The following is a 23,722-nucleotide window of genomic DNA, read 5'->3' on the forward strand; positions in this document are numbered from 1 at the left end:
AAGATGTGTAACACTGGTAATGAAACATTCCTGGAAACGAGATCCAATTCTGCATGATTTTTTCTGATCATGAACAGTGCTGTAGCCTGGCTGCTTGTGTTACCTATTACAACTCTCTGCCAAAGATCACTTAGTAACAGCAAACCCTTTAGCCAACCTTCTGTCATGTGTCCCTCACATAATATGATTTAGTTTTCATATGGGGAAGAAGAAATGCAGCTCCCACTTGGCAGCATTAGTATAATGTGCATATTGAAACATGCAGATACACACTGACAAACATTGCTTCAAAACCCTTTTGCTTTAAAAAACCAAGTGCTGTAAACAATTTGAACAAAGTTTCTGTTCTAAACAGCACTTAATGTGGCAGCTCCCGTGTTTGCTGCTTTGTCTTACAGTCTTAGGGAGCTATTCCCCCAACTTTTTGTTTTGATTATTTGTTTTGGGGAGAAATACTAATGCTCATTTCAACAGGGATTTAAGAAATTATTAGCTGCTGTTTTCACAGGAGTCTGAATTCTAACCACTGTTAAAACGGAAGAGGATTGCTTCAGGTTCTGAAATGTGTTACTGAGCACAAAGAAACTTCTTGGGGAAGGAAAAACCCAACCCTTTTGATTTTCATTTTTTTTTTTAAATAATTACCTTATTGCTGGAGTGGTGGAACAGTTCCACTGCCAACTGCTGCTCTACCAAAATACAAGCAACTGGTAACTTTTGTTTCAGTATAGAGGAATTATAGAATCATAGAACAGTTTGGGTTGGAAGGGAACCTTCAAAGCTCATCTAGTCTAACCTCCCTGCAATGAGCATCTTCAACTAGACGAGGTTGCCCAAAACCACATCCAGCCTGGCCTTGAATGTCTCCAATCTCTAGATTATAGCCACTTTATACAACACAAGAGAATGTTTTTAATCTTAGTCATTTAGGTCAAAGAACAGTATTAGAAAATGGACACACTGTGTAGATGCTTCTGTAAAGGGCAAATGATCAGGTAGTATCAGGAACAACTAAACTGACAGCAGTTTTCTAGACTACAAAACCAAACCAAGCATAAATCTTTGTTAATGCTTTTGATTAGGAAATTCTTTAGCTCACAGATTTTTGTTAATGCTTGGATGAAAAGACTTCTTATTCTTCATAGAAGGAGTCCACTTCAGTTCTGTATTTCTCTAGCACGGTGAGCCGCTTCAGCTTCATCGTCGGACCTTAAAAGAGGGAGGGAGTCACAACAGCAGAAATAGGAACAAAAATTCCTACTCAGTCTGAGCTTTGGCTCCTATGATTTTCTATTGAAAAGCCTGTTTGGAAGAACATCTGCCACTCTCTCAGTGCAGATAGCTGCTAAAAGTGAGAAGCAAGCGTGGTATGTAAGGCACGAGGACTTCAAAGGGAGCTGCAGGTAAGATGATGACTGACTACTGCTACTTTTTTCATTAAAAATGATTAAAAGAATAGTTTTTTGAAAGCTTTTAAACAATTCCCAGTTTATTCAAAGAGCCTGGTAATGTGCTTGGAGCTCTGCTGTCAGGCTTTCACTTTAAACAATACATTTTCAGTATTACTACTCAAAGTTACTAATACTGTAATGCACAAGGAATTAACCAGAATCGATTACTTAATTGTCCAAAGTAATCTGAAATTTAACTATAGAGCTGTACTTGTAAATAAGCACAGAAGGATACATATGTGCACAGCAAAACCTCCAGTTTTGTATTCTTTAACACATACTGCTAATGGCTTTTTCCTTTCCCTCTAGTGGCTGAGCCCAGAATTTGGCATACGAAACTATCTGAATACTCTCAGATCAGCAGCCTCTTTACTGTGTGTAGACCTCAGCAGAAATCAGTAAATCTTACCTAGTTCTCCCCCCGAAATGGAAAAATCTCTTGGCAGGACTATCCATTTTCGGATACAATGAACCCGATTAGTGGCATTCATGTTGACTTTGTCGATTCCCTCCTGAATAGCTTGGTAGATTGCCTGGTCTCTTGTGGCTACAATCTCCGATACTTTAGTGGCTTTACTACCAGTCTTCTGGCAGAAGTCTCTAGCTTGCTCAGTGAGAATGTCAGTGGGCTCAGATGTATCTGGGTCCAGCACACTCTAAAATATCAAATGAAGTGAATCATCACATGCTCACTCTTACAAGCATTAAAAGTTTCTCTGATCAGGTCCTTCCTGACTAGTAACAATCAAGCAGCAAAGCACCGACAGCCAAACATCCCATAAGCATTAAAACCCAGAAACACTTGCAGATGAGAATGCTTTTCTTTCCACTTGGCTACCAAATGCAAATATTTTTGGCTTATATGCAGATGAAATGAACAGACTTAAAAGGTGTCAATGAATGAGGCAATAAAATCCATCTATAGATCTTGAATTTCTACCACATTTTCTAAATTACTCCATTGCTACAGGGGAACTTTTAGCTCACCATTAACTTTAATTGCTGTGGTGTAATGTAAACAGCTTGAGATAGAAGCATTCTTTGAAAGTAAGACTTCTTAAATTAGTATTTCTATTGCACCTGTAGATAGGGAGTATCAGTCATAGAGGTAAACAACTAGAGATAAACTAAAGGGTCATTCACTATGTATGTACACAGAGCACAAAGTGCAATTGATTTCGCAGTAGAAGTATGTACCACAGCAAAGCTATGAATTATTTTATCCTACATTCATCCTTGTGTTATTTGAAAAGAACAAATCACAGAGAAGTGTTTCTGGTGGAAAGTTTGCTTCTGTTGGAGAGTTTCTGGATTTGCCCCTAACAGAAACATTTGTTGGCTTTGCTCGTCCATAAGAATGCAAGCTATTGTTGTGCTCTCACTCTTCCAACATTTCTTAATTGAAAATTTCAATTTAGTTAAAAACAAGGTCTTACTATACATATAGGAGAAAAAGCAGTAGACACAGAGATGTTTCACAGATCATAAGAAGATCATTAAACATAACAAGTTTAGATTCATTAGGATTTGTTCTGTAGTTATTATGCATTTTTTTCCCCCACTAATCTCCTCGTGTCTCATTTTAGGTCTTTTCACAAACAGATCCAAATTCTGCTTTTGTTAGCACAGCTGTATGAGCTCACTGAAACCAATATTAAAACTGGTTTACCTTTAGGGTCAACAACATTGACAAAAACTTCTTCTTATCTCCAATCACCATAGCGTTACTAACAATTGGGAGTTCTTTTTTAACAGCATCTTCAATTGGAATCGGAGGCACATTTTCACCTCCAGCTGTAATTATCAAATCTAGGCAGAAAAGAAAGTCTATTAGTTGAATTCAAATAAATTCTGACAATCAATCAGGTTCATTTCTGTAATGACCCATTTGTCTTATTCTGACATAAAGAATAAGAGATTTTTTTTAACGCTATGTTTTCAAAGAGAACAAAGACTATTAGTTCATTACCTTAAAAAGAAAACTGCTAATATTTTCCTGTATGTGCTCAAGTTTTCCCTTAAGTATAAGATATTTGTTCCAGATAATTTTTACATCATCTAGTACCAGGTTAGTTATTTTCAAGGCGCTGTTGCATGATCTGGAATTTTGGTGTGAACAATCATCTCTTCCAAATTAGCATAGGATTCACGCTCTATTTTACATCTCACTGTAAAGTAAGTCCATCGTTAATATCATGATTAAAACTAATTCTTAAAGCCACCAAGAGGGGTCAGACGAAAGTAAGTTACTACTACAGGAAGGCTCCATAAAAGCAACAGAGAAAGATGGGAGAGAGGAGTGTGAGAAATCAGGGAAGGAAGTCTGCAGTGTAAGTAGTGATTCCTGCCCCGCTTCTGACATGAGGGCAACAGAATGACACACTGGAATCTTCATATTTTCAAGGTTTGTAAACAATGGTAGTGATACCTCATTCTACTAATAAATGAATGTGCATTTGTATTTGAATACATTCTGCCTGAAGTACTGTACAAATATTCATTGGAATTACCACAAATTTGAGTATTATCTAGGTCAATTCCAAGTCCTTGCTTTAATTACACTGGTAACTTCTCACTGTCTTCACATAACAGTCTTTGCAGCATTTCAGAATATGCTTCAACAAATAATGCAGACAAATGGTACACCAGTCCTGTGTGTAATAATGCAGCTGACTGCATGTATTAAGAATTGGGTAGGTACCCGATTCCCTGACAGTGATAAACTGGAAGAATTTAGATTCAATCAAGGGAATGTGGCACCCTTTCAGCATTCACAGATTTGGGCCCTACCATCTCTACTGCTGCACGAGAACTATGACAAGAAATAACTTCCAGTCTATACTCAACCTTCTGGTATGAAATAGGCATTGATCTCCTAACTATAAAAGTTATTTCCCTCCCTATCCAACACACTGCACACAACTGAAGAAGTACAAGTAGTGTTTATAGAATGAGAGACTTCTGTCAAGCCACAGATACCTACCAAAGCTAGCCGTGTATCCAAACTTGTCTACGTCTATTTTTCCCTTTCATTCCACCCTCCTTTTGCCTAAGAGCTGTCCTTACTTTAGATCCTCAATCAATCACTCTGGCAGTTGGTTTTTCATTGTCTGACATGTCAGCTTTTTCCCAGCTGATCCAGACAACTGTAATAGTGGCAAAAACTTTTTCCACACCTCTACAAATACTCCCCCTGTATGGACTTCTCTAGCTATGTTTTTGTGCTTTGCAGCTAATGAATCTTCAAAAAGTCATAAGACCCAAAGAACCAAAGGAAAAAGTCCTGTTTCAGTCACTAGAAGAAAAGCTTCTTTACTACCTTCTATTAGATTTTACATTACTTGGACTTGGATTTAAAACTCCAGTGGAACTGGTCAGACAGTTATTTTATCCCAGATGGCCTAACTATCATGTAATTTAGAGTAAGTGTTATTAGTTCAGCAACTAAGGAAGATGTAAGCGCAACACAAAAGTTACGAAGGAATGAGACTAGGAGTTGGTAACTGCTGTGCTAAAGGAAAATGAATCAGACAAGAAAGCTAGTTAAAATCAAGATAGCTGCATTTGGTGCAGGCTATTAATAGGATCTACTTAAGTCCTGATTCTTAAGAGAACACTCTGCCATCCTATTGACAAATTCACTCATCCGTGTTACCTCCCTAGTGATTCACCACGTATTCTAAGATGATAATTACTCAGTTTTTAAATCTTCTTCAGTTACATCTTAACTGTGACCAATCCCACTTTCTGAATACAAATTGTGAAAACAAGCTTCCAAGTAAGCAAGTGACCAGGCTTACTCTTGTGAGACTTCAAGCTATGCACTGTAATAACACCTAGGTTTCTTGCTTTAGCTTTAGCTTTTCCTTTTGCTCTCGAGCTTCAACACTAGTCTCCGCAAACACACCGCCTAAGGCATCAGAGGAACCTAACTCTGACCTACAGCAACAACTTCTGTTTAACACAGGGCTCTCTCTCATTACAGTCTAAACATTCTAATGTGCAATTAAGGCAATTTAGCAAGATTCAAAGGGAGAATGGACAGCTTAATGGATTATTAGAATCAAAGATGACACATTAAACCTGCATTAGTATTTTAGATTACTAATTGTAACTAATGCTGAATAAAGGTCTGGAAGAGAAAAAGCCTCATTGTAGGAGGTGAATCATCTCCACATCTTACAGACTAAAGGGAAGTCTTTCCTGAACAGGGCACACTGTGGTTTCCTCCTAAGAGAGTTTATTTTACTTTCCTACTAGGTCAATGTTGCTGGCATTGGAGGAAAGACACTTAATTAAATGGGCCATATCCAACAGGTGACTGAACACTTACCATTAACATGGAGCAAGATTTTGCTTATTTACCTTTAATTCTTCCAGTGACATAGAGAAAGCCATCCTTGTCTAGTTTTCCCAAATCTCCAGAATGCAGCCACCCATCCTCATCAAAGGCTTCTTTTGTTTTGTCTTCCATATTTAAATAACCCATGAAAACAGTCCTTCCCCAGAAACAGATTTCTCCATTGCCTTCTGCATCTTTGTCCACCAGTTTTACTCTGCAGCCAGGTGCTGGTTTTCCACAGCTATCAGAGAAAAGCATAGAGATATTAAACATACTACTGATAAGACTTCAAACACGCCAAATCTCCAAACCCATCAGAGTATCAGTGACTGCAAATAACACCCTGCTGTAACTGTTAGAAACTTATGGAATATTAATTTACTCAGGTAGATATGTTAAGAGTATCTAAGCACTTTCTGGCTGTCTATCTTGCTCTGTGCTTCCTGGTTTGTTTTTTTTATCCCTCTGTATCTTTGGGCATAAAAACACTTCTGTATTTGGGGTCTTGCACTTAAAAGTTAACCTACCCTGGGCCAGGGCTAGGATATATGTCAGATTTAGTAACTATGTTGTGCATCTAATGCTGCAGATCCCTTTCTGTGCTCTTGGTGTGGCACACTATGAAGGCAACGTGTTCAGCTTCTGACCTGGAAGTTATTTTGCCTCCTGAAGTCACAATAGAGTGGCAATGCATTAAGAGAAAATAAAATAAGCAACGAGATCTGGGCTGAACTTAGTAAAAACTCTTCTCAAAGATATAATGAAAGATACCAGAGTTTAAAATTAAAAAGCAAAAAGAAAAAAAAGAAGTAAAGTTACCTGTGCTGCCTGTAATTGGTTGGCCCAGATAGGCAATGGGGGCCTGAGGTCTCACTCATCCCATAGGCCTCATACAGGGTGATGTTCAGACCCAAGAAGAAATAAAGTGTTTCTGTATTGAGAGGAGCAGCACCAGAAAAGTGCTTCTGACAGGAAGAAAACCCCAGTGCACTGCGTACTTTTGCAAGCACAAAGTAGTCTGCTAACCTCATCCAGAACTGCTTTAAATCACTGCTGAGTGAAAAACACACAAGAGGGAGACAGTAAGTCAGAGCAACCTTGGAGATTGCCAAAACAAAACTGCACACGAATTTTGTTTAGAGATTTATTTGTCGTTTGGTTTTGGGTGTTGACAGAAGTTACATCAGTAAAACCAGGTTACATATTGGTCCTTTTCTCATTTATTGAGCGTCTTTTCTTCCTAAGTGAACTCCAGCTCTTGAGGTGTCTGAATACTGCAAATAAAGAATCTATAAACCCACACTGTATAAAACAAACTCTTGTCTTTCTGATTCTTTATCAGTTAAATGCATCTCTGAGAACCCCTATGACTACAATCTGAGATGTGCAGGACCTATCTGAGAAGCTGAATGATCAGACAAGCAAAGCAGCACCATTGCACAAGCTTTTGGGATACATTTTCTGTAAACAATTCCACACTTGTGCGAGTTGGGGGACGTGTTAGTAAGAGTACATTTTAAACAATCACCTATGTTTAAGATCAGGCTACTGGAACTGATAATTACACCCTTCCTTTTGCATTACATTTGCTGTGTTGCCAGGCCAAATGTTACACATTTACACTTAAGAGTTTCACCAATGCTTCATAGTTTATTGCAAGCAGGTAGCTACTTTCAAATTGATGGGAAATCTCACTCATTATAATACATACCTGCTTGAGCAGCTTAGGTTTCTCTCTAAGCTAAGTGACATAGCCCATGACAGCATTTTCTTCTTCATAAATCCTGACTGAGCAGAAGCATCCTTTAATTTCTCCATGATTTTCTCCCATACTCGGGGAACTCCCATGTGAGATGTTGGCTGCACTTCTTTTAGTGTGTTGACCAAGCTGCCCTGTTAAAGTCATTAAATCATTTCAAAGCATTGCAAAAGGTCCACAGCAGTGATCAAGAGGTTTGGTGATGCAGTCTGCATCTTGCAATACTAACATGTAGCACATCACTAAGCATGTAGGATATAAGGAAGGACTGCTGAGCCTGCTTCAGTCAGACATATGCACTAACGTGTCAGCTGACACATCAGGGAGGTATATATACAAGAACACCACACAGGTAGCTTAGACCCTTCTGCCTCCCTTTCCTCCAGAAATTTCTTTTGCTTTAGATGCATATTCTTCTGCTTCAAAAGAACCTTATGGATCCGGATTATCTATTTTAACTGGTGTCTACAGCACTGGATCACAGGTCTAATGGATTTTATTTTCCCATAATTCTTACAATAATGGATTCTTAACCTTCATCCTCTGCAGCTCTTCAAAGATCATACTCTCTCCTTGGGATGTATTCTAAGAAGAAGATGATGAATTAAGAACAATGCAAGAAAGATACCTTCAGAGCATCTGGCTCAGCAAAGTAAACTTGCTCTCCCCATTTGATTCCAGTCCACAGGTCATATATCTGCGCAGCTATGTGGCTGAGGGGGAGATAACTGACGATTGACTCCTGTTGGACCTCTGCAGGTTGCATTTCTCCTGCTCTGCTGCAGTGTGCTGATGTCCAAGTTATCTGTTCCAACCAATTATAAAACACATTAGGTATTGTGGAGTTTTTTTCTTTTTTTCCTTTTAACACAAACTAAGGATCCTCATGCTATGCTAACGTAACTGTGCAAAATCTGTGCTCACAGAAATTGGTGAAGACACTGCAATCTTTGACAGCACAACAGACTATCAATTCCCCGGGGGATGCTCAGTCAAAAGCAAGATGAATTATCAGCAACAAAGTCTTGCAGATAACATAAGTAAATGCAGTCTTTCTGCTCCCTGACTGGGCTATGAATGCTACCAACTCCCTATGCCCAAGTGACACGCTGAGTATGGCAGCCATGGGCTGGATGGGCAAGGAGTAAATGGATCTGCCCCTTCTTTTACAGCTCTCCTACTATGCATACTTTCTATCAAGCTGGCATTTTTCACCAGCCAGACCTGTATGTCTATATGTTTACCTAAAAAAGAACAAACAACACTTAGTGATCAGTAAGCTCAAAGGACAGTTCAGTATCAGCAACAAGCTCATTACCTTTGTATTGATCAGCACCTGGCTAAGCACTAATAAGGAAGATAGCAGCTATATTCTGCTCCTCTGGAAGCTTCTACAGTATTCACCACAGTGGTTCACAAGTCACACGCACACACCCCTACCCTGATCACAGCACTGCATACGTGAATGTTTTTGAAGATGTGTTGTGTGACTTCTTACTGAAACTGGATTATGTTCCCCTCCTTCTTCATAATTCCCACTTTATCTTAGAAGATGCAGCTCAAGGATGCCAAATATGCAAATCTTCATTATCACAATATAGCATATGGAAGACCCACAAATACATGTGATGATATAAGGGATTGTGAAAAGATACACATGCAAAGAAGAAAAAACAAAAAATCCCAAACCAAACAAAGAAACAGCTCTTTCTCAGAGGAGTCTGTAATCTCAAATGGGTAAGGCAGGACACAGAAATGAGATTACTCAAGATGGGAAGAGATAACAGGTACTGCATGTGATTTGTATCACAGTATGTTCCTGCCAGCTCCTTTTCCCTATGTTTCGTCTAAGGAAATACAGATTCTCAAGAGGGATTGTTAAGGAGCAGCATGCTGCCATGCCAGGACACTCCAAGTTTAGATGGCACCACTGGATATGTGGCTATGGGAGACTTACACAGTAGGCAGAACTGGGGTGTCTTTGAGATGTGGCTATACTGATTTGCTTATCCTCCAAGTCTTGTGGCACACAGGCACACTCACAGCAGATGTATGTGGGTACATATATGACTGATTCAGCATTGCTGTTGCACATGGACACTGGCAAGCATCTTTTGACTAAAGAAGGCAGCAGCACAGCTACAGGCAAGGCATGCTTTCCACTGTTCATCAACATAAAAATAGCCTGTTTGTGATCAGCAGCCAGGAATAGCTTGGCAGCTAACATGGAAATGACACCAGACTCCTTTGAGATGGAAGAGCATAGGATCTGCAGCGTAAGATCAGTCTTTATGTCTACCAAGTCCAGTATGTTCTGCTTTGAGGTACTACTGCACTAATTCCCTACATTTTGGTGAATTGCTCCTCACAGTGGACATGTCTGCAATAGTTTCTGCTTTATTTTAAGAGGCGAGGCCACAACTTAGACCAGCCCGTTCACAGATGGTCTGTGTGTTCAGAAAGGCTCCCCATCATTTTCCACTCCTGCTCAGCCACCTTAAAAAAATTATATATATATATAAAAACCCAAAACAACTACACTTCAGATCTTTGCTAGTGGACTTCCATGGAAAGTCCTTTGCAAAAGCAAAGCTGTTTTGATAGTGGCTGGCTGATGTATATGATTTGTTTCTTTTAAGATGATCTGTGGCATCACCTGAGAGACTTTATGGCAATCTGTGAATTATATTTATGAATACGTGCATTGGATCTTACAAAAAACCCCAGTGAATAAAAAGAAGTCATATTCATAACAACTGTTCAATTTTGTGAAGTGCTAGTTTGAATGAAGTTTCATTTTTCACCTTGCTTCACCAGAAAGTATAAGCATTCACAACTTCACAACTGCATTTTGAATACTGCTTTGTAGTACATTATCCATGTTGCAAAAGCAAAAGGATTTCAAGCCTCTACTATGTACCAGTCATTTCATAACATAAGAATAAACATCCTCATACATCGCTATTTTTATGCTGGAGGAAGAGCATAAAGCGCATACATTGTCATGACTCAGCATGGCTCCTTTTGGCTTCCCAGTTGTTCCAGACGTGTATATTAGCACACAGCATTGATTTGGCTCTTGAGAGTTAATAATATCATCCAAAGTAGTATCAGGCACATCATCTCCCAAAGCCAGAAACTCTTCCATCTAGAACATGTAACAGAAAATACAAGATATCAAATGGCTTCTTACAAGTGGGAAAGATTCAGTACCTTACCAGTCTCAAAAATGGCAGACAACTTCAGTGCCTTGCTCTGCACATGTTTCCAAGGCAAGTTTCCCCAGGTCTTGCCTATGTAAGAAAGATGGTAAGACTAGCTTAGAACTTGATGTGTGAATTGCAAACAGGCTATCTAAAACTGCGCTGCATGAGCCTTTTCAGTGCCTAAGGGAATGGTAGTACTACTTTTCCTCCTAGACGGGTACTGTATAGAAGCCACAGAGACTAAAATTCTGTTACTATCCCACACTGTTAGAATAATTGAGCCTTATTCAAAGGAATCTGGATGTACCGTTTTTAGGTAAGAGTACACTTGTGACACTCCATTTGCAATTCCTTGTCCTCTATGTCAATACTAATATAAACAATTGGATGAGAGCTTCTTTGCAAAAGCCTCAATATCTACATGTGGGAACGTGTGCCCAAATTATCTGCTGTTCTATAGCAAAGAGAGCACATGGTGCTGGACACAACTTCCATTCAAATTTAGCTCAATCTAGAATGAGCTAAAGCGTTTATGATGCTGGACTTTTGTGCCACACAAACTGGCCCAGAAGGATGCTGAGTCTGATCATCTTTATTATATTGGCTGCTCCCAGACACTACTATTGCATGCACCTGATATGCTGCTACGTGTGCCATTGACTTCAATGATAATTGAAAACTAGGGTATAACAAAGTCTTTTAAGATAGTCAATAACCAAACTGTCATTTTCCCGTTGGAATCATATGATTTATACTGCGCTACATGACTGTGTTATTCAAATGCAGCACCTCCATTCTTTAATGATTTCTTGGAGATATATCAAGGACCATATAGCAGTAATAGGAATGATGTGAAGGACCACAGAAGTGAAAAAGGAGAGTCTGTGCTTGAGGGGGAGTTCATTGTTTCTTTCAGACCTCTGCCGTTAGGGTTACAATCGTTAGCCTCTGTGGCACCGAGACTTCCTTTTCTTGGGTGGCAAGGCTGTCCTAAGTATGCTTCATCAGTTTTATACTTGCATCCAATAAATCACATCTCTGAAAAGAGAGGCAGTACACAGCTCTGTAGCAGGTAGAGAATTTGTCACATTCTATCCCTTCCCATGGAATGCTGCTGCATCAGTTTCACTAGCTCCTGGAAAGTCGGAGTGTCAAAGGTGTAATTGTTTCTATGTGATTTAGCAGTCATTCCAGGCAGACAGGCCTTCCTGACCTGTCTTCTCATTCTAGAATGTGTTAATCACTGTGAATCTGTTGCCTAGGCTTTGTTTACTGAACAGTACCTGCAACAGGCAGTGTTCCCATTCCACAGGCCATGAAAGGTACAGTCACACACACTACTGACTTTGCATTTGCCTGCTGGAAACATGCACTCATCAGTGAACTAGGGCTTTGCCCTCACTGCGGCAAAAGCTCATTACATGTTAGCTGTCACCTTGCAATACAAATCCCTTTCATCAATGCCATGTGGTTTGCTTTACATCAAACCTAATCAACAATCATTTCTGCCTTTGGTATCTCTGATTCCTCCTTCAGACAACAAACCGTGGAACTGTCAGACACTCTCATAGCTCCCCTTCTCTGCTGAGAAAGTGTGACCAACATGACACCTGAACAGATCAATTCTCAGGCATTTAGGTTTCAGCAACTGAATGTTCTTCCAGAGCTACCTGCTAGCTTATTATTTTTACTGAGAAATGTAAATAGTAAAATCATCATCTTTTTTTTTATTGTACTGAGATGCAGGGCATACTCTATACCAGTACATACAGCACTGTAACAGAAACCATTTGTTATAAGTTATATGCTATTCAACATAGCAAGAGATGATTAAACAAGTGCAGAAGACTTGTTTCTTGTGAACCTAATAACCCCTCAGATCATCAAAATTGCAAGTATTTTTAAATATTTCTATGCTGTCCAGTCTTCATTAGTATCTCCCCCCCCAGTTGAAGTTTTACAGCCTAAAATCTGACTTAAAATGCTGACTTCTGTATTCTTATTACTTAACTATTTTCAGAATATATTGGAATAACATGTTTACAAAAATCTGGTTTGCTTGAAGTGCTCCTATTTCTTAAATTAAAGGCTGGACTTCTACCACTCAGAAATTCCTGATCCTGCCTTTGTCCTTCTTTGTCCTTTTTCCTGCTTGTTTTTTACTATGTGATAAGAAGATTCTACATATACTAAGAAAATGTGCTCCTCTTTGTGTAGTCCATATTTATTTCTCTTCACTTGTTGCCTGTCACTGGGAATACTTTGTGCACAAGCACTTTCACCCTGGATCCAGTGTAACTAACCACAATTCAGGTTTCAATAGCACCAGTGGACAACTTGGATTTTTAACCATTTGAGAGTACACATTCCCACCTGTAGTCTATAGGTGTTTTGTTAATCCCGTCAAGTAAAAAGCCAGGAAAGGCACGAGACAGACAGTTAAGCAAGGTGCCTCTAATTTTAAATGTCAAGTATCAAACATGAAGTTACAGGTAAATAAGACAGAAAAAGCTGATGAAGCTTTTGAATGTGCTGGAACACATCAATGCATTCTAAATGGCAGACATTCCACAGATTAAATATAGTAGAATTTATCAAATATCTAATACCCCAAGAATTATAACTCTGTTCTAGCATTCACATACCGTATACAAATCTGGGTATCTCTTTGGAATGAAGTCCTTATACAGCACAACAGCTTTCAAGTGTGGCAAGCGATTCCAGATCTGTTCCATTGTTAAAACCAAATTTATTACTTATTACTCATATCTTATGTGGTGTTTTTTCCCAGTAAAATACTGCCAAAACTGTAATGGCTTGACAGTCACAAGAAACCTCCTGTTTCCCTCCACCCGCAAATATTCTGCCCTAAACTCACAACCAACGAGGAGGGGAGAGAAGGAATAAAAGGAGACACTACACAGTCTGCTCTAGAAAATCTGTTTTAATCTGTTTCCAGTCAAAAACGGAAAAACCCAAACGCCAAACCAACCCAACCCCCAGCCATGGGCTCCTCAGCATCCTCACATACCAGATTTCCAAATAAGAACACTCCCATGAGAGGTTTCACGATAGAGATAATGCTTATAGAACCAGCAGAGCATTGAGAAATGGGGAAATGAGGGCTTTTCAGTAACCATTCAGCCGCCCTATACCTGCATTATCTTGTCCAGTTGCTTCCGATTTTCCACAACCATGATATTGGTTTTGCTGTCATGAGCAATGTAGTGACAAGCCTCTGGAGAACTGGTTGTGTATATCCCTGTGACAATTCCTCTACATCAAAAATGTGTATATATAAGAACATATACACACACATATACATGCACTTAGTATCAAAATAATAATCAAAGATCAGATGAAAGCTGAAAGATGTGAAAGTAAACAGCATCACAGCTGTCGCATTTGTTTCAAGTATCCTGATATACATGACTATCTTACATATGCACATTGCAAAAACTCATCTCTGAACTCTCATAGAAGATGCCATAGGCTAGAATTCAGCATTTTAACTTACTTGAGGCTACAAGAGAGTTAGCTTGGGAAGTGGTAAAAAAACCCCAACATTAATGTCTTCTTTCTGCTCAAGCTGCACACAGATACCAATTCCAATTTCACTGGCACAGAAACAGCTTAAGAGGTAAAATCCAGATTGTATAAACAGGTATCAGGACAGAAGGAATCAGGTGAATTTATATTTACCTGTCACTTCATCTGCTTGAACATATCTTCCTGTAGACAAACATCATTACTATAAAAGAGGAAGTCTCATCTGCTTCCTATCTTCCAGGGATAATGCACAACAGCTTCTGTGCAACTGTCACAGTTAAGCCCATAGCAAAAAGGATCAGTTTATGAGTGTCTGCACTATTCTGGATATACAGAAAGTTGTGAGACTCCAGTAGGTTGCTGAACATGCCAAACACCTGCAGCACAGCTTCCAAGATATGACACCAAATACTGATTTGCTACATTTCCAGATCTGGCAAAACAGAAATCCCCAAATCTGCCACAAAATCAAACAAAGGAAAATCTTACCCAGCAAAAACAGCTCCAACAGCTGAGATGAACCATTCTGGAGAATTAAATCCAAGGATTGCTACGCTGTGGAATCGTTCAAGACCAAGCTTAAAAATAATAAGCATAAGTTTATATAATACAAGCACACTGGAGAGAAACATATAGCAAGAAACACACACACAGACATAACCAATGGAAAGTTTTGATTTAGTATCTTGGTATTGACAAGCCATGTGCAGGCACATCTCTGTTGTTATCCATAGCAAAACCTGTAGTGATGAGCAGTTAACATGATCTAACCTTTCCACCACCTTCTGCTGTCTGAGCTCTGCTATCCAGAAAGGCCTGAAAAACAGAACTTTTCAATAAGAGCAGGGGCATAACAAGTACTTATCTTACCCTATGTTTAAAATGTTTTCAAATCTGTCTTTATCCCACCAAATTCCTGACAGAGCTGCTTTTACCTATTTTTCTTTTTTTAATCTTTAGGCCTTCTGCTGAGCTTTGTACCCAGGCCCCAGTGAGACAGTGTAATACACCAACTCTTCACTTGAGGTCAAGTTTCCTTGACACCAGTGTAATCTCTTTGACCAAAAGCAATTTTCACCATTACTATTTCCCTAAAGAACATGACTGATGATCTTCGATTAATGGGAAAAGCCTCTTACAGAGTGGATTTGGGGTTTTGTTTGTTTTAAGAAGGCAAAGGCAGAAAAAGGAATCGGTTTTGTTTCCTGTACCTACCTTCAAAAAGCCTTTGGCTGCTTTCCTGGAGAGGCAATAATACTCTGAAAAAGTTATCTTCTCCCACTTCCCATTTTTTTTGCTGGCCAAAGCATTAAGGGATCCATATTTTTCTAGGCTGTCCTTGAACATCTGATGCACTGTTATGGGAGTCTGAGGACATGAGTTATCTATTCTCAGCCTGACTCTGCCATCAGCAAGGGAAGTCCACAGAGACTCTGGAAAGCAAAGCATTATCACTGAGGTATTTCATCAGTGAAAAATACCGTGTGAGTGTGTACCAAAAGACAAGAGGACTGAATAAAAACTGCAGGACTAAGCAGAACTCTGGCACTTGCCACCTTTTGGGAGAAGGGCTTTCCAATTTTATAACTATCAAATAAACCTTGTAGAAAGAAAAATCTTTATTTCTTACACTTTGTTCTGCATCTTGAATAAAAGTGCCACCATACAGAATGACACTGATCTTCTGTGTTACAGGCACATCTCCAGTTCCAGAAGAATCTGTTTGCCTGTGCTCAGCCCTGCACAGCCACTATCCCTTGAGCTAATGGAGTAGCTGGTGAATCAGAAGGCTACAGAGATCCAAAAGACTGAAACCTTTGTCCCTTGTCGTAGCTCTTTCCTCCCTCTTTCCCCCCAGCTATTCGCCTTTATTCTGCCTCTGCTCCCACTACTTCCCGCTGTGTTCCAGTGTGCACATCCACTCCACTCGCTCCTGTCTTGTCCTATTTCCACATCATCTTTCACCTTCTTCTGCTCTTACTTTCCTTACCCTGCATTTTTGCCCTCCGCATTTTCATTCCTATATTTTTCTTCCCCTTCCTTGACAGGACTCAGAGACAGAGCATCAACTAATGTCACTTGGCTCTCAGCACTGGTGCCAAGGACTGGGGCAGTCACTGGCATTCACAAGAAATGACTGCCTCAAAGATTCTACTTGGCTTTTGCAAACCCAGCAAGAAGCAGGCTGAGTATAAATACCGTCCTTAGAGAATCTAGGGGATAGTAAGTTGGCAAAATTTAGGTGAATTTTCACAAGGAAGACAAAAAACCACTAACAACTCCCCTATCAAACAGTTAGTTCCCATACTTCCGAACGGAATAGCGCAGGAACATTTTAAGAACATTTGTTTCCTTATATCTACTTTCCTAAATGAAGAAATACTTTTAGCATAATCATTTGAAAAATAAAAGATTCCACAGAGAGCTGGTGGAACATTTCACACTGAAGAGCTTCAGCTTGTCAGAATTAAGAGTAACAGAAAACTTTTGATGTTTCCTCCAGTAACTCCTGCTACCTACATTATATTTTGTACCCCAGATGCTTTCTCATTCACTACTATGTGACCTTGGCTCATGTCCTTCATAAGAACTCACTGAACGTCAGAGATGGAGAGGAAAGATTTATTCCTAAAAGAGGATTTTGTCAGGTAAAACAAAAAATGGCAGAGATTTTATTCAGACAGGTAGTCTTGACTGTCACTCTTTGAGTCTCTTGAAGCGTTCTTTTTCCTCATGTCATTCTCCTCCAAGGCCAAGTTCCATTATCAGACTAAATTTTCCTGTTCACTGTCTGCTGCTGCAGGAAGAGATGACTCAGAGTAGTCTTACATATAGTGTATAAAAGAACTGTTCTGCAGTTTGTCTTAGGAATTGCTCTAAGGACAGCTAATCTAAATGTTTGGGATTTTAGGTGTGCAGTTTTCTCACTAAAGCAGAAATTTTTAACAAGGAACTTTACAGGAGGAAGCAAGTAGTTAAAAACTTCATACTTGGTAAGTTTTCAGCTGATCTTTCTCAATATGGTCCTAAACACCAAACATTATTTTAAACACACAAACAAACAGCAAGTCTTTTTCCTTTTTTTCAGAACTACTCCAGTCTGGCTGATCCTGCTGGACCTCTGGGATATATGAAGGCGACTGTGTACTAGTTATTAAAAAAACCCCAATACACTAATCCTACGGTTGAAAGCTAATATGCTAATGAAACCTTCCCTCTGTTCTCTACCTAGCCTGCCAGTATGCTGGTTACTGCCAGAATGGATTTGGGAATGCAAATGAATTCTAATGTTTATGGAAGAACAACTCTGAGAGCCACGTAAAATGCAAAAGAACCAAGGTTACCTTTAGACAGGTAAACAAACAGACAGGCTCACTGTGGAATGGCCCTAGTGCCTGAGGAACTCCAAGGGATATTCCATAGATATACCCTGAGAAGCAGAAACTAAACCAGTAATTTAACTTCTGCTTGAAACTGATTCAGATGTAACTCACAAAACAGTATCTTGATTATATGCCAGTTCCTGCAAAACATCCCTCTGCTCTAATGACGAGAGAAGGTACTCAGCTCTTTGCTGGAGGCGTTTCTGACACAGTCATCATCCCAGATTCCACAGCTCTGATGCCATCACGTTCTGCTGACAACACAAATACATCATTCTTCCTCTCACCCATTATTTTTTAGTTTTCTTTAAGATGCCTCTGGCTCTGAAAGCTTAACTTCTCTTTAGTAAAAGCTGGAGCTGAGTACACACAGCTTGGCGTCTGAGAGCTTGGCATCTATGTCAAACTTACCCCTGTGCCAATGAACAGATTAAACACAAGTTCAGAACTTCTGAATTTCAAGTGAACCTGAATATATCAGCCAACACATAGTGATTCTTTTAAAAATCTCAGAAACCAGCTTCCTGTGGCTTGCCTTGCCATAGCTGGGAGGGGAGGAGGGTTTTCCGCCATATCATCCATTTCCCACAAGAAACATGTAACTTTAAACTCTCAATCAGAAAAAAAATGAATAAATAGTGGAATTATTTTTAAATTAGTCAAAACATACAAATATTTCAGTATGTGGACACTTGTACGTTTTCCATTGGAGAAAAAAGGTACATTGAGGAATTGCAATAAATATACTGTTCTTCACATCAGTAAACTACTACCAACGTGGATCAGAGAAATAAGATCCCCTCCAAAGAGTGCCTCTACAAAGTGAGTGCAGGGAGTGGTGCATCAGGGCAAAATCAGCTTCATAACAACACTGACGCTTCCAAAACTGATTACGGTGTTCCAAAATGGAAGCGTGTGGAGGGAGTAATCAGGAGGAAACTTCCCTAGAGAAACATTGCGCAGGCATGCAGGAATGGAAAGCCAAAATTCACTTGGATGAATTGAAATTGAAACTTGCCAATTGAAGGGCTTCCAGAGGTACAGTGGCAGCTAAACAGAGAATCAAGGCTATCACAGGCAACTTACTGACACAGGAAAAGGGCTGATGCACTCAGTGTCTTGTTCAGCTCACTTGTTACTAGCAAGATCAGGCTTCCTGGGTTTTCGTAAGGTAATCAGTCTTCCAGAACAGTGGTCAACATTTCTGAGTCTATCTATCAGCCGATTGCAAGTGACATTCTTCAGGAGTTAGTCCCAAGAATGATACTGTTTAATGACAGCATTACAGTCTTGGACAATAGAATGCACCCTCACCAGCTTTGAAGATGACACCAAACTTGGGGAATGGGCCAACGTACCAAAAGGCAGGGCTGCTATTCAGATGGACCTTGGCAAACTGGAAGAATGGGCTGACATAAACCTCAAAGCTCAACAAGGGTGAATGTAAAGCCTGCGCTTGGGTAACCCCTTGCAGCAGCACAGACTGGATGCCAGCTGGCTCCGTGGAAAAACTCCTGTGGTTCCTGGTGTACAAGTTGAATTTCAGTCAGTAGTATGTCCCAGTGGAGATAAAGACTATCTACATCCCCGATTGCATTAGGAAGATTATAGTCAGCAGATCTAAGAAAGTGATTATTTCCCCCTACTCAGTACTCATGAGGGTGCAACTGAAGCAGTGTGAGTTTTGGAAGACCCAGTGCAAGAGAGATCCTGCCAAATTGAAGCAAGCCCAGAAGAGGGATTCTCAGATGGTCAGGGGCCTGGAGCACACCATGTAAGAGTAGCCCCTAAAGAAGCCAGGTTTCTTCCATCTGGGGAAGATCAAGAATGAATCTAACTGCAGTCTGCCACAGACTGAAGGAGGTGCTCTAAAGAAGACAGATTCTTCTCAGAGGCACGCAGCAGAAGAGGAGACAACGGACATGAGCTGCAGCAAGGAAAATTCTTGCTGCATAAAGAAAAGTAATTTCACAATGCAGGTGTCAGCCTAAGAAGAGGGACGAAGAGGCTGTGGAATCTCCACCACTGGAGGTTTTCAAAACTCAGCAGAACAGAGCCATGAGCCCTCCTATGAGCAGAAAGCTGGACTAGTTGCCCTCCAGTGTAAATTATTCCAACATAAATTATCTCGCGATTCCATCAGTATAAAACCGGCATGAATGATTTCTCTTTTAACTTTACACAGGTAAATGTAATGCCAATGTAATGCTTGCTGCCAACAGTAAGGTTACATATGCATGAGACAAAAAACGGAATCTGGCCTGCTTCCACAGGAATGAGCTTCTACACATTGGTGGAAAAGAATGGGGTAAAAGTTCCAGAACAATCTGGCCCCCATCAGACGAATTTACTCCTGGGGCTGCAGAACATATCAATTATAAAGTGAGAAAGACAGTTCCGTACAACTAGAAAATACCAGAATCTCCTTCTTTTCTCCTGATACACAAAGCAGACCCACCACAACTAGACACTGAGCTTCCTTCTCCCAAAAGACTTTCTGGAAGAACTTTTTGACATTCAGTCCTCCCTTCACCACTCAGCATCTGCATAGCCATGCGAAGTGTCCAAGTCAAACACTGCTTCTCATTGAAATGGATAACAAGTAGTGCCACAGATTCCCAAAGTCAAAAAAAAGACGAAGTCTAACTTAAATTGTAAGCTTCTGATTCATCAACTTAGAAGAATATCTAAACACAAATACAGGAACTGCTTAATTAAAATGGATGGGGTGTGACTTGTGTTTGCAGGAAAATGATGATGGAACAGCTGGAACAGCTTCTATTCTCACTTGTTCACCTCAGCTTTCTTCCAGAGGCTGTGGTCACCTCTGCAGGAGTGGCTGAATGGCATGTGCATTCCTTCCTGAGCACTGTGGTTTACAGGCCAGCGTATAACTCTCAACTGCAGCCAGCAGCAGCCTCTGGGAGAGAAGCAGGGTAGATAGCAGGAACCAGCGTCCCAGATAAATTCTTGGTAAAATAGGTCAGAGCCACCACAAGCACACAAGCAAGTGCTCTGCAGAATCACAGTCTCAGTAAAAATCTATATATATACAGTGTGTGCCTCAAGCAGTTCAGTAAAATACCCTGAACATTTGAAAATAGAGTTATTCTAAGTTATCACCTTCAGCCATTCAAATTTATGTCTGGCTTATGGAAGACCAAAAAGCAGATGGCAAGCAGCTTAATTCTTGGAAAGAAACCTATTGTGTACCAAAGAATTGCCTTTTTAAAAATCAATATATATGCATACAGGTATATATTTAGACATATGTCTAATATAAAGTCTGCATGGGAGATTCTTACATAGATCTGTTATTTCTTCAAAAACCACTTGCATCCATTGCTCCAATTGTCCCACAGAACAAATATTCCCTGTTTAAATGAGCAAATTTAGACACCAGCAGCAGACTCACCAAGGCAAGAGGGAGCTCCCTCAGGGCTGCAAACCTTCCAAAGACTCTTTGCAAGTTCTGCTAGCAAACCTTTAAGCCACATGGATAACAAACTAGGTTAAATTTACCACTGCAATTGGTTTAAAATTACAGTAGTATGCATATGCTACAATGCAACACAGAACTCATCGAAGTATAGATACTCCCTTACAGCCACCAGTTCTTACACAGTATGACAAATCCTCAATAGCTGACAGCTGTGATGCCAAAGGAAACACAAGAATTGGTATGATGTTCATAGGATCGGACTATTTTTCATTTCGATCTAGTAGTCATCTCAAATACAGAGAAAAACTGGGAGAAACTATTGAATTCGTACAAGTTTACAGAAAGCTCCTGACAATTTTTCAGTTGCCCTGATTCACTTCAGTTTCATTTTACTTTTGACTGTCTCTCTTTATTCCAGCCCTGAAAACCTCTCAGTCATGACTTGCTAGAATAGATACAAACATTGTATTAGAGGAAAAAAAAAATCATCTTATAAGAGCTCAAATTCCCAAGGATCATCTTTTACATGCTTACCTGTTGGCTCTATGCCCTCATCTTGGGTCTCCTCCAAATGAAGCAGCGAATCTCTGCAGACAGTCTGTGTACCTGTAAAGGTTCTAAAAGAAAATATACCTATTAAAAGATTATCCAGGAGTGCTAATAGGATCCACTACACTCAAAATGCAATAAATCCAAGGGAAAATTCAAACACAGTTTGCAAGCACTTAGAAACACAACAGGAGGAAACAGAAAGTTCAAAAGAACAAATAAGATTTTGCCTCTTTGTTGCAAACACTACAATCAGGTTAAACACAGAAATACCTTCACTCTAAGGATGACATTCTTATTTGATACAGTGGACTTCTGGCTTCAACATCATGCAATATACCAGATGGAGACACTAATTTTGAATCAGAACAGAGAGGCCATGAACCATGCAAGTATAAAAACCGAATTATCCATCTTAGCCTTGATCATGCAGCCACGGTACTAATATAATACCTTGTAAATTGTCAAGGTTGATACCTATTGAAGCTCCAAGGTTAGGGGCTTTTCTGTTGGCTGGTTGGAGTTTTTTAGAGGCTAGGAAAAGAAAGAGACTTACTTCCTAATAATTACAGTAAAGTTTCTCCAAAATGTCACCAAAGCAACAAATTATCATTATCACATGGACAAAATTAACGTTTCTTGGCTTAAATTAAAGAGACAAAGATTATAGCACAGATAATACAAACTCAAAGCCAGAAAGTCTGTAAGACAACAGAACACAAAGGATTATACAAGCAAACCATGTAACCAATAACTAAGCATCTGACTGCATATATCAAAACGCTGCAGATTATTCATGAATAGCAGCACGCAGAGTTTTTAATTTAGCTGACTTCACTTAATAGATCATGAGGTGGGAATCAGCAGCCTTCAAAGGCCAAGAACAAATTAGGGTTACCTTTATTCCCAGCAGCTACAACAGAAGAGTCCTGAGTGAAGCTCAGGAATTCCCTCCCCTCCACAGTGTAATAAACACAGAATGTAGAAAGTCCAAACACGGCCCTTCCCAGCTCTCCACTAAATAACAAGCAGCTTCAAAAGCAGGTTTTTACACAGCAGTGTCAGGTACCAAACAGTAGAACCCAACACTACGTGAGACATTATTTCCTATCTCACACTAACTACTACTTGTAGAATACCTATTACATACATGGGGCACTCCTAGAAATTATTATTGTTATTCACAATGAAATCATTCTTTAAGCAAGCTGTAACCAAGCTGGATCCCTGCTACAAGAATTCAGCAGATTGCATAATTCTTCACCCATCAGCAGTGACAATCACTGTTCATTTCCTCCCTTGCTATTACCATGCTGCAGATCTCCATGTCTCAGAGCAGAGGTACAGATCACAAAAGCAGCTGAAGGAAAATGAGGAGTCATCACTAATCCTGCATGTGAGGGTATTTCCTCTCTTGTTAATGGCATAATGGGACAAAACATGAAAGGGCTCGTCTGCGGAGCAGAGAGAGTTAGGCTCTGAAAATAGTCACTGGCCTGGTGAAGGCGGATGTTGATGAGAAACTGAGTAATTTAAACATAGAGAGGGATTAAACTGCATTTTGAAAGGTAAGCCTGTGTTTGACAGATGGGAAAATGGTGACTTAAGTGGGATTGCATGACAGAGTGACAGACCAGGAAGACATGTTGGGGAATAAAAACAAAACATCTGAAATTTGCCATCTCAAAACACTTCATAGTTCTTGAATATTTTCCTATTTTGGAGAAAAACTACATTTGATGTTTAGAAATCTAATGCAATCTTTTCTTTTAAATACCTTTTGAATACTAAATATTTAACAACTTTATTATTTTATGAAACAAATAAAACAAAGTCTTAGTCAAAAAATGAACAGGAAAATAAAGTCCTCAGAAGAACACAAATCTGATCAGTAATAAATCAGAAGAGCCTCCTGTGAGCCTATCCAAAACTTTGGGTAATCATCATTAATGACTTTTCCCAGATGAGAATCTTTTTGGTTTGCTTTGTTCTCATCTGACTGTTACAGGATACCAGGTCAGTTTATATTATGTTCCCTTAA

General features: G+C 39.7%; 1 protein-coding gene across 9 annotated transcripts in view; it reads right to left on the bottom strand.

Annotated features, from left to right (window-relative positions):
* Positions 1-617: 617 nt before the first annotated feature.
* ACSBG1 (acyl-CoA synthetase bubblegum family member 1) overlaps positions 618-23,722 on the bottom strand; it is a 36,403-nt gene continuing 13,298 nt past the window's right edge. Inside the window, exons 2-14 of one of the 9 annotated variants that reach the window (XM_030498027.1) lie at positions 21,667-21,749; positions 15,523-15,740; positions 14,797-14,885; positions 13,914-14,034; positions 13,404-13,484; positions 10,551-10,700; positions 8,181-8,357; positions 7,505-7,686; positions 6,613-6,846; positions 5,817-6,034; positions 3,121-3,260; positions 1,861-2,107; positions 618-1,209 (exon numbers count right to left, since the gene is read on the bottom strand). In XM_030498027.1, coding sequence (XP_030353887.1) covers positions 1,133-1,209; positions 1,861-2,107; positions 3,121-3,260; positions 5,817-6,034; positions 6,613-6,846; positions 7,505-7,686; positions 8,181-8,357; positions 10,551-10,700; positions 13,404-13,484; positions 13,914-14,034; positions 14,797-14,885; positions 15,523-15,740; positions 21,667-21,749 — 2,017 coding nt within the window. In that variant the 3' untranslated portion in view covers positions 618-1,132. Of the gene's footprint in view, positions 1,210-1,860; positions 2,108-3,120; positions 3,261-5,816; positions 6,035-6,612; positions 6,847-7,504; positions 7,687-8,180; positions 8,358-10,550; positions 10,701-13,403; positions 13,485-13,913; positions 14,035-14,796; positions 15,037-15,522; positions 15,741-21,666; positions 21,750-22,134; positions 22,940-23,722 lie in introns of those variants that run through there. The other 8 variants (XM_030498028.1, XM_030498029.1, XM_030498030.1 and 5 more) reach the window with 8 other exon arrangements.

This window comes from Strigops habroptila, chromosome 9 (assembly GCF_004027225.2).
Source record: "Strigops habroptila isolate Jane chromosome 9, bStrHab1.2.pri, whole genome shotgun sequence".
Lineage (NCBI taxonomy): Eukaryota > Metazoa > Chordata > Aves > Psittaciformes > Psittacidae > Strigops > Strigops habroptila.